The 19,723-nt window shown below is 36.9% G+C and overlaps 1 protein-coding gene across 2 annotated transcripts in view; it reads right to left on the reverse strand.

Annotated features, from left to right (window-relative positions):
• The window catches only part of THSD7B (thrombospondin type 1 domain containing 7B), a 919,482-nt gene that overhangs the window by 382,196 nt on the left and 517,563 nt on the right, over window positions 1–19,723 (reverse strand). For both annotated transcript variants that reach the window (XM_032145845.1, XM_058434423.1), the window contains 2 exons: window positions 12,071–12,200; window positions 8,707–8,810 (listed from right to left, as the gene is read on the reverse strand). In XM_032145845.1, the coding sequence (XP_032001736.1) occupies window positions 8,707–8,810; window positions 12,071–12,200 (234 nt within the window). The remainder of the gene's footprint in view (window positions 1–8,706; window positions 8,811–12,070; window positions 12,201–19,723) is intronic.

The following is a 19,723-nucleotide window of genomic DNA, read 5'->3' on the forward strand; positions in this document are numbered from 1 at the left end:
AAACCCCATTGAGTACGAAATTTCAACTCATCACCATCCTGTGCTCTGTAGATAAAGTTAGCTGTTAAGTCCCATTGTTTTATTTCCCAAAATGCCTTTTATGTAGACGCCTTCTAATCCATTCCTAAAGTCATTCTTCTGGTATTGGCTCTCAAAACCCTTCCTGGCATAATTACAAAGTCTTCAAAAACCCCCAGCTTTCCCATTTTCAGTTCCTGCTTCTCATATCCTGCTATAAGGCAGATTACTTTACATACTTGCTAAGTTTCATAGACTCTAGTAGGTTTTAAATTCTCACTCCCCATACACCTCAGCTAAAAGAGTGATTTGTTTTTTATTTTGTTTTTCTCACCATGTAAATTTTTCATAACATGGTTGGCATAAAGAGGCATTGTTTCACAACTGTTGTATTTGTTTGCATCCAAGTAGCAGTGAGGCTGAGTTCTGACTCTCCTCTGTTAGATTTTAGAGCCTCTAGAGCAAGGGCGGTCTCCTTGTTCTCTCACTGCTGCCTGGGAAGAGTGTTAGTCCTTCTGTTCTCTTTAGAAATGAAAACAAAAAATGTACAAACATTACTTGTTTCTGATGCAATCCTGAGATGGCACCTGACATAAACAGACGTGCATACCCTGACCTTAGTAATCTAAGCGTTAAGGGAAGCCAGGGAATTCACGTCTATTTGAAGAGATAGAATTTTAGTCATGAACAAGAGACATGTAATCCTATTACATTTACAGAGTTGGCAGTAGACTTTGAAATTCATATTAGCATTCCTGAAGGGAAGATAGTTCTGTGACTGAGAACCATGTAGCTAGAAGAGAAATTTCTTGCTACCAGTTTTACAAATGACTACATTCACCAATTAAAAAAAAAATACCCCCCACCCACCCATTTCACATCCAACATCCATTTTATCAATGAAATATCTGCTGGGATGTGGGTGGGGTGGAGGTAGAAGAAAGGGTTATTCTGTTCTTTGTATCATAACTTAATTATGTTAAAAATGGGAGGCTGACACAAGACAGCATCACTGAATCTGCAGTTGGTTCATACTGTGCTACTAAAGCATCATTGCCTTAGGTTTCTCATCTCTTTTAATATTTATTTTTAATTTATCACCAATTTCAAAAAGTGTGCACATTCTACCTGCAGCAACCATAAAAGTCACAAATATAATCCTACCCTAAAACATGCAAAGAAAATGAAAAATACCTCACAGAATCATTATTCACTTAGATTAAAATGCAATTTTTCCTCTGAATCCAACACTTTACTCTCAAAACCAATGCCTCTGGTGTTATAAAACCCATCCTTTTGTTATAATCTGAAGATATTTTAATTTAGAAAGTTTCCCTATACTGTCTAATTTCTACATTTTAACCTGATCTTCCTTTCTTTTTAGCACTTAAAAATCATAATATTTAGGAGAGATTTTTTTAAGTTTCTTAAAATATTTATAATCAATCATTTGGTATCAGGTGCCAATTAATTAGATAAATCAATAAAGAATATTATGTCCTCCAATATTTTACTCTGGTGTTCATGGCAGAATTCTCCCCAAGAATAATCAATAATACAAAAATATTGGGGTATAATCATTTTTTTCTATGCTATGAACACAGTTATTAAAAACTATCTCACAAAATTTATTAAAAATAGTGTGGTTAGATAAGTATTTGCCTGTTGCCTATATTGGCAACCTTCATATGTTGATTTGGACAGAGAGTTCATGTCCTCTCTTATTCAAGTCCATGAGAAAACCCTGTCAAATGGCTTTGCCCTCTTAGAACACAGTTACATTTGTGGAAGGGGCACCTGGGCTAGGCCACAGTTGCTCCACATCCCCTACTGGAAATGCCCACAGCTCATGGATAAGGTAGCTCATTTTTGTCCAAACCTTGAAGTAAATGGAAGAAACTACCCTACTTTCTTCCCCAGAAAACCTTTCTCCTCCTCCTCCTCCTCCCATACCAAAAATAAAAATGGCTGTGACTATCTCTGTCTTTTTGCTATTGTTCAGTCATAGGTCAAACCTATATATGTGCTTTGCTTTCTGAATGAACTGAAATGACTTTTTGCTTGTGATGTAGGTAGATGGCTACGGCAGAAAATAAAACTGCAGCTTGAAGGTTAAGCAACTATGGTGAATCCCATTCGGAGAATGAAAGTCCAATGTTCAGAGGTATCCTTTGTCTCCTAAAATATAAGGATACCTGGCATCAGAAAGAAGAACACAATGAGCTGATTGGCTGTCTTGACATTTGGTAGACTATAATGACATCTTTATTTTAGATGTTTTGCTATATTTCTATGTGTTTTCCAGACAAAAGTTGGATGATGAGCTGATGGTGGGTAATATCTTTAACCTTCTCTCCATGAAGATAACATAGCCGAGGAGAACACTTTCAATCAGAAAATTAGACTACTACTCAGATCTCCAACACAAATAGTTTTCTCTGAATCCAACTCATGCAATCAACTTACTTGCCTTTGTTTTATATAAATGTATACTTTATGTAATATACAGTGTTGGAAAATCATATAAATCTTTTTTTTTTTTTTTTTTTTTTTTTTGACAGAGTCTCTGTCACCCAGGCTGGAGTACAATGGTGAGATCTTGACTCACCGCAACTTCCACCTCCCGAGTTCAAGTGATTCTTCTGCCTCAGCCTCCCGAGCAGTTGGGATTACAGGCACCCACCACCATGCCCGGCTAATTTTTGTATTTTTAGTAGAGAAGGGGTTTCACTATGTTGGTCAGGCTGGTCTCAAACTCCTGACCTCAGGCGATCTGCCTGCCTCAGCCTCCCAAAGTGCTGGGATTATAGGTGTGAGCCACTGCGCCCAGCCATAAATCAATTCTTAATGATTCAATCACATATTGAAAGCCTTAGTAAAAGACTAGATTATGAAATGTTGTGTTAAATAAAGCATATCAGGCAAAAATGGTAAATACACACAAATATATGTTTCTTATGAATTTTCATGTTGATATACCAGGTATTATTGCTGTATAATTAAGACTTTAGATCTCCATTATTTAACTTCTTCTGATTTCTAATTCTATCCTTTAAAAAAAAAAAAAAACAAACTAAACGTAATCCACAACTAATTTTGAATGTGAATTCTTTTGCTAATTTTTTTTTTCCAGAAAAACATCTTTACTTTAAAGGGGTTCCTTGAATGCAAAGAAAAACATACAGAAACCATCAAAACTATTGTGTAAGAAAACTGTGATGAAAACTAATTAAAGAAGAACAAACAGATTTGACAGAGTTTAGAGATCTGCCTCTTTTGGTCCACCTAAACACTGTTCAGGGAAAATAAAACAAAAAAGACTACAGATAGTTCAAGAAAGTCAACGATACCATAGACAAGTGATTTCGATCTCCAGTACCTACTCTGTATCCATTACAGTGCCATAATGTCAAGTCTGTCACTGACAGAGTATACTCACGGGCTGATATACGACAAGAAAGTTCTGTCCAAAAGAAAAATACTGGAAAGTCCATTAACTCAGCTTTAAAATAGTTACTGTGGATAGCAAAACAAAAAATCAGTCCCTAGAGAAATACACTCCACTTATAGAAATGACAGCATCTCGGATTTTCTTTCTCTCTTTTCTTCGTACTAAAGTTTTAGCATTTTAAGGGCAGTTTCTACAAAGCATATTATTATAAGTTTCTTCCTCTTATACTTTTTTTTTTTTTTTGAGACAGAGTCCTGCTCTGTTGCCCAGGCTGGAGTGCAGTGGCGTGATCTCGGCTCACTGGCAAGCTCCGACTCCCGGGTTCACGCCATTCTCCTGCCTCAGCCTCTCACGTAGCTGGGGCTACAGGCACCCACCATCACGCCCGGCTAATTTTTTGTATTTTTTAGTAGAGACGGGGTTTCACCGTGGTCTCGATCTCCTGACCTCGTGATCTGCCCGCCTCGGCCTCCCAAAGTGCTGGGATTACAAGCGTGAGCCACCGCACCCGGCCTTCCTCTTATACTTTTATTTGCCATAAAATATAAGTCACCGTTAAAAAAATTATTCTGATAAAGCACAAGACTCTGGGCAGAAAGAACACTTGGGTCTCCTTGAAGCATGCAACAACTAGGACAATGAAATCCAAAATGCCCATCTTCCTGGAGATGGTGTAGACGTTTAGCTACAGCTATAACTCTATGTGCTGTTCTATCTTCTTGTTTTTCTTATTTTTTAACTGAAAAATTATTACACGAATGAAATCTTAACCATGAACCAATTAAACAGGTCAGCAACAAACGCACAATGAAATAAAACAAGTGGTACTTCTGTTTCTGGCAGTCTAATGGCATACAAATCCTGAAATATCCTTTCAAATGAAAAAGACTAAAGCATATGACAACATATATATTTTCTGAATGTATTGATGGGCTGGTCTAAAAGTAAGGAATCCATAACACCCCAAACAAAGTGAAAGTATGAGGCCCTGCAAGGTAAACAAGAAAGACAAATTTCATCCCAAGGGTTTCTATCAAATCTTGGAGATCCCAGTATTTACTTTTATGGATTCATAATGCACAGAAGGAAAAAATATAAGGTTGACTATGGAGAATCTTATAAAATTCCCACACTAGAAGCAATGGTAACTAACACTCACCCTTAGTGTTTGGGGACGAACTAGATAGAAATAAACCTGTAAGCACAAGGTTTTGGCAAGACAATTGGCAATTCTAAAACATAGCATTCGATAGCAAGAGAGGAGAATCCTTCATGAGAGTGTGTAACCTCAAGCCGGCTTTCCCATGACTTTATGGTCTGAGTTCAAACTCCTTCTGGGATACAAAGAATCCCCAAAGACAAAATAAACTTTTCCAAATTAATAAAGGCTTTAAATCCTTAAATTAATTACACCTACAAAGATCCTTTTTGCAAATAAAGTCATATGTGCAGGTCATGATGATTAGCATGTGGACAGGTATTTTTGGGAACCACAATCCATCCTATGAATATGCATGAAGAAACAAGACCCTATCTGTTTAAACCAGCAAAAAATGCTGACAGCAGAAGCTTCTTCATACAGTATAAAACAGTCAGGTCCCTCCTCCTCCCTTCCCCAATCTAAATTTCCTTCCTGGACCTAGCTTTTTCAGCATTTTGCAATGCATTTACTTAAAGAATCCTTTAGAACACTGAATAGATCACTTTATTTCATTATTATTATTATTGTTTGAGCCAGGGTCTTATTCTGTCACTGATGCTGCAATGCAGTGGCATGATCACAGCTCACTGTAGCCTCAGCCTCCCAGGTTCAAACGATCCTCCCACCTCAGCCTTCTGAGTAGCTGGGATGACAGGCATGCATTACCATGTCTGGCTCTTTTTTAAAAATTTCTATTTTTGTAGAGACAGGGTCTTGTTATATTGTCCAGGCTGGTCTCGAACTCTTGAGCTCAAGGAATCCTCTCACGTCAGCCTTCCAAAGTGCTGAGATTACAGGTGTGAGCTATCACACCTGGCCAGATTATGTTAAAAAATATATTTTCACCAAAGTAGTACATATTCATAGCATTGAAACTTGAATAATGATAAAACTAATAATTATCTGACTCCTCACTTTGAGTCAATTATTTTTTACTGTCCTACAATTTCTTCTAGTGGGTACTTCATGTTTCTAAAAATATATTCATATAGCTCCATTGGCCAATTCCTTAATGATAGGTGTTTTCTACTGTTGTCTTTTTGAGGACAACACCTCCCAGGTCCCTTCACTAAACTCTCAACATTGTTGAATCACATTTTTTGCTTAATTCCACAATTTAATGTTTTTGCTTTTATGACAATATATTCTTTATAGGTAAGCTGAAAAAGTATATTGTAACCATAGCGCCTATCTACAGCATTTTGTATTTCCTGAAATTCTTTCACTTTTGTTTGCAAACGTTTCTATGAATCCGGATAAGGGCTTTTATACCTATGAAATGCTTCTCAGTGCAGTTGTCCAGGTCAAACCTGACAAATCCTATTCTTTCTATTGTTTATGTTAAGACGTCCCTCCTGACACTTTACAGGTCTCCTGCTCTCACCACATGAGCCTAGTGAACAGCTCGAGGCCTGTGAACAGCAGTGGTCCATGAATTTCCCCTCTCTTTCTTCCTAGGAATGCCAATGTCCTCTCTTCTGGAGAGGATACCCAGTGTGCATCCTGATTTATTCATCTTTGATGAGGCATATACTCTATTTACGTCTGGACACAGGATGCTATGAAGGTAAGCTTTTGGAGATTTTGTTTTCTATGAACATTTTCATGTTATCCTAATAATTGAATGATAATTTAATATGGACTTCTTGGTTGAAAATACTCTCATTCCACATTTAGAAGCTATTGTTCTATTTCCTTCCACTTTCCAACGCTGATGTTGAAAAGTCCTACAATCTTATTCAAGAACTCTGGGTGAGAGATCATGCTGTTTACTCTGGAAGGCTTTAGGGTCATGACTTTACCCCATGTGGTCTGAAATATCACAATGACAAGCCTTGATATGGGCCTTATTTAATCATTTTGGCTCCTTAATGAGTATTTTTCTAGTATTATTTCTTTGATACTTTTCTCCCCTTTATATTCTCATTTCTCTATCTTCAACTCTTAGCAGTTTAATGTTCAGAGGAAATCAGAGTCTCATAATTCCTTATTCAGACATTCCTTTTATCCACCTGATTTCAGTCTTGCCCCGCATCTCCACCCACCTCTGTTTATTGTCCAGAGTCTAAAACCTCTCTGTTTCCCAGAGAATACATCTCCATGCTCCCACAAGAAAAAGAAATGGTAGAAATCTGACTCTAGAGTGAAAGGTGAGGAACTTGAACAAGGAGGAACTTTCCTGCTCTTTATTCAGACTTTCAGAGCTGCAGCTTTTATCCTCAACTCCCAATACACACACACATACACCCTTGCACGCTTCCTTCTGCAGGATGTGGTTTTTTCCTGGAGTTGTCCAGGATATATCATTTTATTTCTCTCCAGCTCCCAAACCTTCACCCTTGCCAACACTTAGATGTAATCCTGTTCTACAAAATACTTTGCCATATCTCCATTTACTTTCCAAATTTATATATTATGATCTAGTTTACCGATGGCTCCTAATTTACCTGAAAGTAAGTTTACTGTATTCCTTGTTCTTTGGAGTGATTTTATAAAGGAGATTGATCTCATTGGAGATGTATTTAGTCTTATTGTTCTGTATTTTCCTTTATGGTTCTTAATTTAAAGAAAAGACAGAGGTAGCAATGTCTTTCTTCCATAATCCTAAAATTGAAGACCCATCCTACTATGCTAAAAGTGCAACTTGCCCATCAACTAAACACGAGGAATGTTCTAATGTTGGTGTCAAATTTAGAGAAAGTTCATTGCCTAATCTAAAGGACTATCAGGCATCCAGCCAGAAATATTCATTTATATTGAAATCCAAAGAGATTTCATATTCTAGAAAATATGAAATATCTTGCTTTTATGTGATAATTCTACATCATTTACATACAATATCCTTGCAGAATGTACTAAATGGTTTTGTTTAGTATTATAATATCAGAGTAACAAATTCAAGGTCCTACTTAAACTGTACACTACATAAAAGTGCCATTTTTTAACAGGGCTCCATTCATGGAGTAGATATTGGTGATTTGGATATTCTGTAAGAATTTTTCAGCAGAAAGTAGGCAAAAATCTTAAAATAACAATATCATATTATTACAATAATTTAGTGATATATAAAAGTAAAATGTCTTAAGAAAGTGGTTCATTCTTATAATTTACACAAAGCCACTGTAGATCCCCATAGCAATCTGAAATCAAACTACCTGACCAATAAATTTCATCTATAAATTTTTTGACAGGGATATTATTTCCAAAGTATGACCTATGTAACAAAAAGAGAAACTTAATTCTAAATATGCCTTCTAAAAGAACATTAATTATGAAACCAGTATAATTTAATTGATTCCACAAGGTTTAATTTTGCCACATATATCCCTTTAGTGAGAAAGTGGTCAGGTTTTGAGAATAATGCACTTCATATCAAGCTTCCTACAACTAGCACCTGGATTATGAATGAAATAGAAAAGTGAGCAGTCTGATGATTCTCTGAGTAGTTTTCAGAGATTTCCCACACCTTCTAGACATTGATGATAAAAAGCAGTTCTACTCAGGTCCAGAAGCTTATTCATATGGCTTCCAGAAATTGTAATACTTCCTTTGTATGCATTTGACATGTAAGATATATGAGTATGTATATGACAATTATATTTAAGCCATATCCTATGATCATTAAGATTAGTCAATTCATTCAGTTATTCTTTCATTCATCAACAAATATTTAATTAGCACCAAAAAATCTAAGGTATACAGACAATTGAATCTAATCTTGACAAAACCTTCATTCACAGATATTAGGTAATATCTAATGTGCATTTGGAACATGAGCATTGGGCTATACTATGACCGAGAACAGATATTTGCTAATATTGCTTTAGTCCTTAGGTACACTAACTGGTTATACTTAAAGATAATCGAATATAAAATGCTAACTATGCCAAATCCTGATTATATTTAACATCAATAAATATGAATAATTCAAGCCAATAATATCACAATTCATTCAAATATAAAAGTAAGCAACACATATGAGTCACATAATGGCAACTTATGTATTAATAAAAAAACTATGTAAAAATCACCATACCTCTTGTTTGTAACCCCTTTCCACAGGCTTCACTGCTGCCCATTATTCCCTGCCGGACAGACTCTGGCACTAAGATGCAAGGGCTCCATTTCTGCGACTTCCACCTGTGATTACCAAAAACAATGGACTAGAAACTTTACTGTGATCAACATGAAGAAGAAATACTTAGATATGTTTGAAGTTTAAAAAAACGTAAAGACAGTAATTCAGTAAAAATGGATGTGAAATCAATGTCATAAAACCAAGCCTTGGCAAGCACTAGAATGACAATAGTCCACTCTACCCCAGATTCATGATTTAGGCAGTAACTCAATGTTTTTGAATTGGCCCTGTGGCTAATGAGAAAAAAACTGAATTTGGATATTTTGCACATAAACTTTGGTTAATACAGAAAAGTGGCAATAATAAACATTAGAGGCACAGATAAGTCTGGAGGGTCTAGTTCTTAATGCACTTAAAATTGTTTCCAAAAAAAAAAAAAAAAACAATAAAAGGAAAAAAGAGAGGGAAGATCCCTGTGTCCCATTGGTGCGTTAGAGAATCAAGGTTTGAACATCTGTAAGCTTGAGGTACAAACTTCACATTAATCTTCTGCTTCAAAATTTTTATAAGCTCGAGGTACAAACCTTCACACTTAATCCTCTGCTTCAAATTTTTATAAGGTGTTTCCAAGGACTTTTGAAGTAAATCAAACATCTCAATAGGTTATAGAGTAAAAGAATGGGCACCATGGACTTATCTTATCTGATAGCTAATCTTAGGAAGGAGGAATGGACCTGCCGTTGATAAAATACCATGATTTCTAGTCCTCAGAGGATACAGTCTTGAAGGAAATCTTTTCACTTTCTACTGGCTTTTCTTTCTCAGGTCAACAAAACTCTATTTTTATGACTCACAGGGCAGACGATGACTTGTGTCCTTAAATCTGTCTCTTCAGAATATTCCAGAAAACCCAAACCCTAAATATAACTGCAGATTCTGCTCTTTCACTTAGTACATTTTAACCCTTTTCATATGAGCCAGTACCTCTGATAAGAGAACTACTTCAAAAAAGCAGAGAGAAACATGAAGCAAAACATCACTGACTTCATTCAAGTGGCCTTCATAATGGGAATAGCTGAAGAGTTGGGGAAAAAAATCAGGAAGCAGCTAAACAGGAAACCTGTTACATTTAAAGAAATCATCTATTAATTTTAGATTGTTATAAATTTACTTTATACATGCATAGATATACATTCTGCATGATTCCAACATACAGAAGTCAAAAGGTAAGGGATTTTAGTCCAACTTTTGAACTAAAATGTCATTGATTCACTCAATTTCCTTAAATTGAGTTTATATAGGCTTTCTTGACCAAAATGAGACCAAGGAGTTTAATCTCCTTTACCTTGGTGAATAGACTGAAATGGAGGAAAGAAATTTTTGGAATTCCTTTATTAAACTTTCAAAAACCAGGCTCAGAGAAGTTAAATGATTTGTCCCAGGCTGCATAAGTCAGGACAGGCCAGTTGCCAGAGCTCAGCCACAGCCTCTTGGCAACGTCTTATTGCCAATTCTACATAGGGATAAAGGTGCCCATGCTGTCTTATCTACTTAATGTGTTGATAGAAGTTCAAATTCACATGACAAATTAAATAGGCATTTTGATCCTGTTTTAATTTGGTAAACATGTGAATATATCACCTTAATGCAGTCAGAAAGAAGAATCAGAAGATAATGATAAAATCCTATGTTAACTTGCTTCCTAAGACAACTTCCTCCCTAACATACCAATAAAGGAGAAAGCAAAATCTAAATTGGAACTATATTGCTCAAAATTCAAGGATGTTTCACTAAGGAGCAGAGATTCATGCTGATAACTTGGATACATTTTGAACTATGCATCAGGAAAAATGGCGCAATGATCCAATTCATACAGAGTAGAACTGATTTTTGGGGAACGTGGCAGGAGGTCATTGATAGAAAGTAGCTCAAACACAAGTAGCTAAATTGAAGTGCAATAGGAGAGTAAAATGAGTGGACAATGAAATGGAAGATCCCACTAATAGTTTTTTTATTTTATCTGATTATAACAACCCTGGGTTCATAAAAATGTCTAATAATATTTGATTTGGCTAATTTTTTCATTTGGATACTTTCCTTGAGAGCTCTTTTGCTGGGCTCAGAAGTTTCAATATTTAGACATTGTACAAAAGGATGAATATTGACAGTGTTTCCACAATGGCCCTGTGGTTAATGAGAAAAAAATGGTAGTCTGGGCATGTTCCCAGTGTTTATTTACATCGTCCCAAAATTGGTCATCGGATAAAAACAATGAAAGTAAAGGATGATAAAATCAATAGTAATTTAGACTTCTTCAACGATATCTTTCTTCTTTTAAAAAAGGAAATGACTTCTACTTTCCCAAATAAATTAGCCCTTGAATTTCACAGCCTTAAGTTTAGTTTCTCAAATAATTAGCAGAAACACGGGATACTTTTGCTAAAGGCGTTTTTAAGTGTGCTGATAAAACCTATATTATTTTTAAGACCATGGATTATTTTCACAAATCAGTAAAACTCCATAGAGATTGAATTTAATCCAAATACACTTTAAAGTAGCATTTCAATCAGATTTAAAACTGTCAGGTGTTAAAAGGGCGGAAGTTGTGAGTAAGCAAATAAACCACAGGTATTAGTTTTATAAATAGTAATCACCAATTTGCCAAGAGGGAACATACAGGAAACATATGTAGTTTAAAAGCTATTCATTTTCTTTTTGTAATAAAAAATTTTATCCCCAAGTTAAACGTTTTTTTCTAATTGGATGGTTTCTGAAATGGTGTATCACAAAAATTGAGAACCAAAAACATTTTTAATTAAAATCAACAAGGGAGTACAAATTTGTTCCTAATTCTTGATTAAAGATGTTAGGATGAGAACAATAGAATGAAGGTAAGTTACCTCCTCTCTCTCTCTCTCTTTCTGTGTGTGTGTGTGTGTGTGTGTGTGTGTATGTGTGTGTGTGTGTGTGGTGTGTGGTGTGTATTCCTTTCCCCAGCCCCTAGATGACAACCGCAACAACCTCATCCTGAATCTCTTTCGAACATGATCCTGAAAATGGATTGCCTTGGTGGCATAAGTCAAGCAGCTCACTTACAGTAAAACATGTTTCCTTTTCCCCCTGTTAATTAGACTTTCATATCTCTACTCCTCCCAAATATGTTCCAGATAAGAGGGTAAGAATATTAAAGTATTTGAAGCTATGTAAATCCCAGATCTCCTCTTACTTCTTATTTTTCACCAAATGACCATATATTATATGAAAGAAAATAGGTTATGATTTATGGCAGGTCTAATGATAATTTTAAAAGGTAACTATTTACCGATATACAGGACACAAGGAGATATCTTCACACTCTCTCTCCTCATACAAGGTATCTGGGCATTCCTGGCCTCCATTGGCTGCTTCTTGGGTGATGATTCTGTATCGAGACTGTTTTATTGTAGCATTTCCTGAAGTAAAGGAAAAAGAAAATTACATACTGCCCTTTTATGTTGATGCAGATCAAAATTCAGGTAGCAATTGAAAAAAAAGAGAGAGAGATAAAGTAAGCACATGTGGAAAGTCAACCTGGGAATGAAAATAACAAGCAAAGACCAGGAGTTAACACTCCATCTTACTTTTATGAAATAAACACACAATACTTAATAATGATGATTTCAAATATAATTATTTCCCACTGTCTTAATATGTTTAATTAGAATCTACCTTACCAATGGCATAAAAGTTTTATGCAGAGGGGCCCCAGAAACCTTCTTTGTTCTCCAAACAACAGTTGAAATCTCTGGTGTTTTATTATTAGCAACTCAGTCCCTTGAGTAAGGGATTTCTCCTTCCAGGCTACTTTTTATAATGCAAACAAAACACACCTATAATAATTAATATATTAGTCACCTATTCATTTATGGATATTAGTTTATTAGATTTCTTATTCCTCATAACCTCATAACCTTATAACCATATATATATAATTGGAATTTAGGAAAGAGGCACTAAAATTGGGAAAGAACAAAATCTTGTTTACTTCAGGGTTTTGCCGAGAAATAGAAGTATTAATAGGAACATCAATAGAAAAACAACTGATGTTCACTTTAATGTGTTGAGGCACTCATTTCACAATCTTTAGATGCCTTCTGAATCAACATCAACAACAAAAATCACTTATCATTAAAGTGCTTGGCAACTATTTCAATGACTATGTGGAAGACAGACTATTTGCACTGTAAATGCAGACAAATCTCTGACCTACAGAACTTACCATTAAGCAAGAAGAAAAAGGGCAGACATATACATGACTAGTTAGAAGACATTGCAGTGTGAGCAATGTCAGAGAGTGACACAGTGTTAGGTAGGTATAGAAGAAACAGAAATCATTTTTGACTTTGCCAACCAAAGAGGGCTCATGAAGGAGACAAATTTTTATCTGTTTTGAGGGCCTTGATGGCTAAATAGAAAAAAATCATATATCTATGAATGAATGAAGCCATTCAGGCCAAGGAAACACTTTGAAGAAAGGCACTGAGATGTAAGAGTGCAAGGCATTTATTTACAAAGACAGACACGTAACTAACTACACTCAGAAGAAAGGTATGTGAGTATGGCTCTGAGTGTGAGCACGTGGAGAAGGCGGCAGAGAGGGAGGATTCTGTTATATCAGTGAGGGTTATAAATAATGGAGAGAAAAGACAGTGTAAGAGAAGATGGAATCAGTTGGTAGGTTTGGTACAAATAATGGACCTACCCATACCAAGAAGTTAACTTATAGAAAGCTAGCACAATGAAATAAGAAGAATTTATTAAAATTATATATGCATTTTTAAAAAAAAATCATTAATACTAGAAGACTCACAGTGAGAAGCAACTCACCCACTATGAAAGCTTCCTTATTCTCTGTCTTCCTTTTCAGAGGGAACACTTTCAACTGCTTCTGTATTTAATTTTTCTATGGTTACCTCCAAATCTATAAATACTATGCTTATGTCATTAGTTCTTGATTTATGAACTTCAGACATTACGTATTGACTTTCTGCAGTAATTGACAATTTACTTTGTACCATCTTTCAATCTTCGATAATGATATTGCTATTTTTATGCCTCTACTGGTTATTTAATAACCCATATTTTTCTAAGCCCTACCCCTCACCCCTGTCCTCCATCAGACCAGTCACCATGGCTCTGCATAGTCCTCTTGGGTAGAGGAGCTTTCTCCCTGCCACCACCCACCTTCCTGCTACATTAGGTCATGACTCCCACTGTCGTATCATCAGTTTCACTACTTTTTGGTCTTACCCATTAATGTTGTCATCCATAAAGATCTCTCCTCCACTAATGGCCCTCTCCTTTTGTTTTTGAGAAGGAATTAGGGCTTTTAAAATTCCTTTCCTATTATTTTTAATGAGATCCTCAGAAGGAGGACAGACCAGCACCTTTGCACATCTTATGACCTTGAACTGGAAGTTAAGGAGACGTACAGGATCTTTCCCGTCTGTTCCCCCTAGATTCCCTCTTTGTTCTTCTTCAACCTGCTTTATACCCAGAGATGGGCTGCATTGGTAGTCCCCCCGGCTTATTGGCTTCTGTTTGGGCTTTGCCAATGGGGGAATGGGACATACAAAAGAAAAGAAAAAAAGGGCAAGAGGAGGGATAGAGACATCAGGATATTTATTCCACCAGATTCCATCCTCTGTATTGCCTCACATTTTCTCCCTACCTCTAACAAAAGCCACAGTTCCTATGGAGTGGAATTTGCCTATAGCTATTAAATACTTTTGTTTTATTCCACTAAATGTTTCTGCCTCACCAACTTTATGGCTCCTAACTTTCACTAGCCCAGGTCCTAAAGCAACATACCCTGTTAGTCTACCCTAACACTTCTCATTCCTTTGTAAATAGTCCCTTCATTAAATCTTCCTCAGTTGCCCCACTTGAGTGGGCTACCTCTTTCCTAGCAGAACATGCCAATAAAGTCAAAGGACAGATGCTGCTATTTGAAAGAGTAAATGCTGTAATTGGCCCCTTTTTAAATGTAGTTAAGGTTCTGTGAGGAGTGTAGAAATAGACGCTTAAAAAGAAAAAGAGGGTTACCAAGACAGCTCTGCATCATAATAATACAAAAAGCTATCTTTATTTGGGTGGGAACAATCTTCTGTAAATAATTATGCCGTTAGGAAAAAGTATCTTCCCCTACTCCCAATTAATGTCAATTATACTGTATTATCTCTGTTTAGCCTATACTGTACTATTTAGCCTCAGAATGTTTTCTTGAGTGTGGGTTTGTATGTTTGTGTGTTTGTGTGTTTTGTCCAAATATTATCTTAGGAGTCTATAAATAAAGATTGAAAACAATACAAAAAAACGAAAGGGATGCCTTCATCTCACATGGAGGGAGAAACCCGAAGCGAGACTACATACACAGCATGGATCAATACTTCTCCCTTTACACTAAACATGCACATGTACACACACGCACACACCATACACACACGCTACACACTCGCATACAGAGGTAGTCTGCCTTTATGGTGTGACTCCAGGTAAAATAATCTAAAGTTTGAGAAAAATAGTTGCATTGATTTTCATGCCCTACAGATATTCAGATGGAGGCTGAAAAGGATGGATCCTCTAGTGAAAATCAACATTTAGTATCAAAGTAAGATTTTCCAGAGGAGAAACTGATCCACACTGCATAAATGAAGAAAAATGTACATGTCTTTGAAGAGAGAGAGTTAAGGGAGGATCTTAAGCTAGGGAAACAACACCAGAGATGTGTGAACTATCTGTTAAGAGTGTCTCTCTCTGTGTGTGTTTGTGTATGTGTGCATGTATATTTCCTTGCACTTTGCAATGGACATATTTGGCATTCAATTTTAAAGAATTTTCCTGTCCTTATGATGTAAATGCCTCAAATTATGGCCAAACCTATAGCAGAATCCTTTACACACAACAGACTTAAGTAGTGTTGTGGGAAGCTCAAGGGCAGGCAGTGTACACTTGAGACAGAGCAGTCAATGATCTTCTTATTTTGTCAGAGGCGTTTGAACCAGAGCAACTCCATCTTGAATAGGGGCTGGGTAAAATAAGGCTGAGACCCACAGGGCTGCATTCTCAGATGGTTAAGGCATTCTAAGTCACAGGATGAGAAAGGAGGTCAGCATAAGATACAGGTCATAAAGACCTTGCTGATAAAACGGGCTGCAGTAAAGAAGCCAGCTAAATCCCACCAAAACCATGATGGCCACAAGAGTGACCTCTAGTCATCCTCACTGCTACACTCCCACCAGCTCCATCACAGTTTACAGATGCCATGGCAACATCAGGAAGCCAGCCTACATGGTCTAAAAAAAGGAGGCATGAATAATTCCCACCTTGTTGAGCATATCATCAAGAAATAACCATAAAAATGGGCAACCATCAGCCCTCAGGGCTGCTCTGTCTATGGAGTAGCCATTCTTTTATTCCTTTACTTGCTTAATAAACTTGCTTTCACTTTGCTCTATGGACTTGTCCTGAATTCTTTCTTGCATGAGATTTCAATGATAGACTGCGTTAAGAAAATGTGGCACATATACACCATGGAATACTATGCAGCCATAAAGAAAGGATGAATTCATGTCCTTTGCAGGGACATGGATGAAGCTGGAAACCATCATTCTCAGCATACTATCACAAGGACAGAAAACCAAACACCGTATGTTCTCACTCATAGGTGGGAATTGAACAATGAGAACACTTGGACACAGGGCGGGGAACATCACACACTGGGGCCTGTTGGGGGGTGGGGGCCTGGGGGAGGGATAGCATTAGGAGATACACCTATACGAGTTGATGGGTGCAGCAAACCACCATGGCACATGTATACTTATGTAACAAACCTGCACATTGTGCACATGTACCCTAGATCTTAAAGTATATATATAAAAAAATAAAGAATCCTCTCTTAGGGTCTGCATCAATATCCCTCTCCTGTAAAAATTTCACCTCATGATATAATAAGCCAGCATGAGGGCTGTGTCAAGAGAGAACAATAATTCCAGAATTCCAAGAGGTAACTAGCAACAAAAGAAGTAGAGTCTGAGGCAGCCCCCAGTGTCATGGTTTGAAGCCAGGTAAGAGAAGATGGGCAAAGGCCAAGTAGTAGCTCTCAGACAGTGATGTCAAACAACACCTCCTTTTCCATTGAATACTCAAGAAAAAGTGATTTTGGGAAGTAGCTATAGAGAGGGGAGGATAGTGGCTTTGCCACTGGACTACATTTAGATCACCTATGTGTGTAAAACATATTAAATGTTTCTAGGAATTACCATCTTAATCTATGTCAGATCCATGTCTGGGCATTTTACATATGCATATGCTCCCTTATTTTATTATTATAACTTCTTACCAGACTGGTATTATTATTCCCATTTTACAGATAAGAAAATGGGGCCGGGTGCGGTGGCTCACGCTTGTAATCCCAGCACTTTGGAAGGCCGAGGCGGGCAGATCATGAGGTCAGGAGATCGAGACCACGGTGAAACCCCGTCTCTACTAAAAATACAAAAAATTAGCCGGGCGTGGTGGCGGGCGCCTGTAGTCCCAGCTACTCGGAGAGGCTGGGGCAGGAGAATGGCGTGAACCCGGGAGGCGGAGCTTGCAGTGAGCCGAGATTGCGCCGTTGCACCCCCCGGGGGGTAACAGGAAAGAGCCCACGGGAAAAAAAAAAAAAAAAAAAAGAAAAAAAAAAAGAAAATGGAGGGTGGAAGAGGTAATTTCCCAAAAATCACGTAGATAGAGTTAAAACTGTACTAGGCAGACATTTAGGCCCATGATATTTCCATTAAAAGAGACTTTATAGTATGATGAAGGGAAAGAAGGGAGCATTCGGGGGTGGGGTGTTGAGGGGAGAGATAGTCTACATCACTGTCCTTCTGATATTCTAAAGGAATACTTCTTTCCTTCTAAGCAATTTTTCAATAGCACTCGCTTACAGAAGATTTCAGTGTTAAAAAAGTGCCATATTTGTAAGCTTTTGTGAGTGATGTTTCCAACCTCATTAGGCCTATGAAGAAGAATAACAATAAATTAAAGTGCCTGTTTGCCGACATGAACAATTGCTCAAGCATGATTATGACTAATAAATAACTAGTTTAAATTCAGTTTTGATGTATGCATATTTTATCATCACTAAGTCATCAGGTATAATTATACTTGTTATTAATTATAGTCAAAAGAAATAACATTTAGAGAAGATGGTGACTTAAAGATTAAGAAGCATATTTACCATAGAAAGCACATGAATGGGCTACAAACCTGGAGAGATGTTTATAGATTCTTTGTGAAGGTCTACACTAGTCATTTCCAGAAAGATGATAACAAAGAGAGAAGAAATGAGTATGTAAAGAGACACTTTGGGTGATTTGCAGCTAGGTAAACTGGGGAACCTCACAGTGATTTAGTGTCATGAATGCTGAGCCCTGATGTCAGAGTTATTCGATTAATGAGTTAAAATAAAGAACTGACTTACTAAGTTTGCAACTAATCTAAAATGTAAGAGTAGGGGGACAGCAAGTGGGTGGTAGAACAGAAGTGAACAAAGGTACTGGCCGATAGGAGAGGCAGGGTTGGAGACGAACGCGTGGCCGGGAAATTGGGGGCACTGCTAGAGGCAAGGATAGGTGCAGAGTAGATGCAGGATAGTTATGTACCAGCAATGCATGGCAGTTATTCCAGCAGCAACCTGCAGAATTCTAATAGATTTTTAAAATTAACCTTTAGGGGTTTCCCTTGTTTCTCAAATATTCCTATTACCCATTAAACATCAGTGGTCTATTATGCTTCACAGCACCAGTATTGTTCCAGGCTTACCACCTTATAACTCCTGGTTCTCACCCTGAAGTTCTCTTTCCTCCTCTTCACTTATATATACAATTCACCACTCAAAAACAAAACTGAACCCATCCTGGTGATTCTTCTCTCACAAAGATTGAAACAAAAGGATGACGCCAATGCTTTTTAAGATTAATATCACATTAACAGTCACACATTAAATACTTCCTAGGGTTGAGTTGCAACCCTAACACCAGTTAGACTTTAGGTTATTTCTTTGACCTTGCTAAGCCTCAACTTCCTAAGTTGTAAAACAGGCCAACTAAAAGTTTCTAGTTCTTATAACTGCTAGGAGGATTACATGAGATACTGCATGTAAAGTGTGAACACATTGCCAGGTGCAAGGAATTTTCTCTAGCATGTGAGTTCATGAAAGAAAAGAAAGATTTTAAAAAATAGAAAAAAAGTTTCAATAGTTAAATTTTCTGTAATTTAGAGAAAGAAAAAAAGATGACAAACCAGCTTTCCATTCAGAGCTGAGTCTCATTCCTGTTTTGTACATCTAGGAGCAGACAATGAATGGCTTAAAACCATTCCATGTTCCTGGTAAATTAAACTACAATTGCAAGGCAATTAGTACCTACAACCATGTTCTCATATTATTAGAGAGGAATGGATAGGATGGTCAAACACCCTGTTTTCTCAGGGCAATTCTAGCCAATACCTATTATCTTAGCTTAAATAATAATAACTCCTCCATTCACTCTCATAAATGTCTTGGTTTGTATGAAACATTATATGATCATTCAAAGACTATCACCCCCATGTGCATGTATAATAAGAAACATGTACATTTTATTTCTTATTCCAGCATTGGATTGCATTTCAAATGTGTGGAAAAGGTAGACTGACTGCACTGCTATTCTTAAAATTATCTACTCAACAGGATCACTGGACCTTTTTATTTATTGCCACAGAATTCTGCTTGCACCATTCAAATATTCAAAGAAGGTTGTTTTGCGTCCCTCAACAAACTTGTTTGTGAAATATTGAATTACAAATTAATGGGAAAAGAGAGTACAAGGCTTACCTCAAAATAACCATAGCTACTCTATATGTGTTATTATAACAGAAACATCACAAATGGATGCTATAAAACTGAAGGGACTTA

This window comes from Hylobates moloch, unplaced genomic scaffold, assembly GCF_009828535.3.
Source record: "Hylobates moloch isolate HMO894 unplaced genomic scaffold, HMol_V3 SCAFFOLD_24, whole genome shotgun sequence".
NCBI lineage: Eukaryota > Metazoa > Chordata > Mammalia > Primates > Hylobatidae > Hylobates > Hylobates moloch.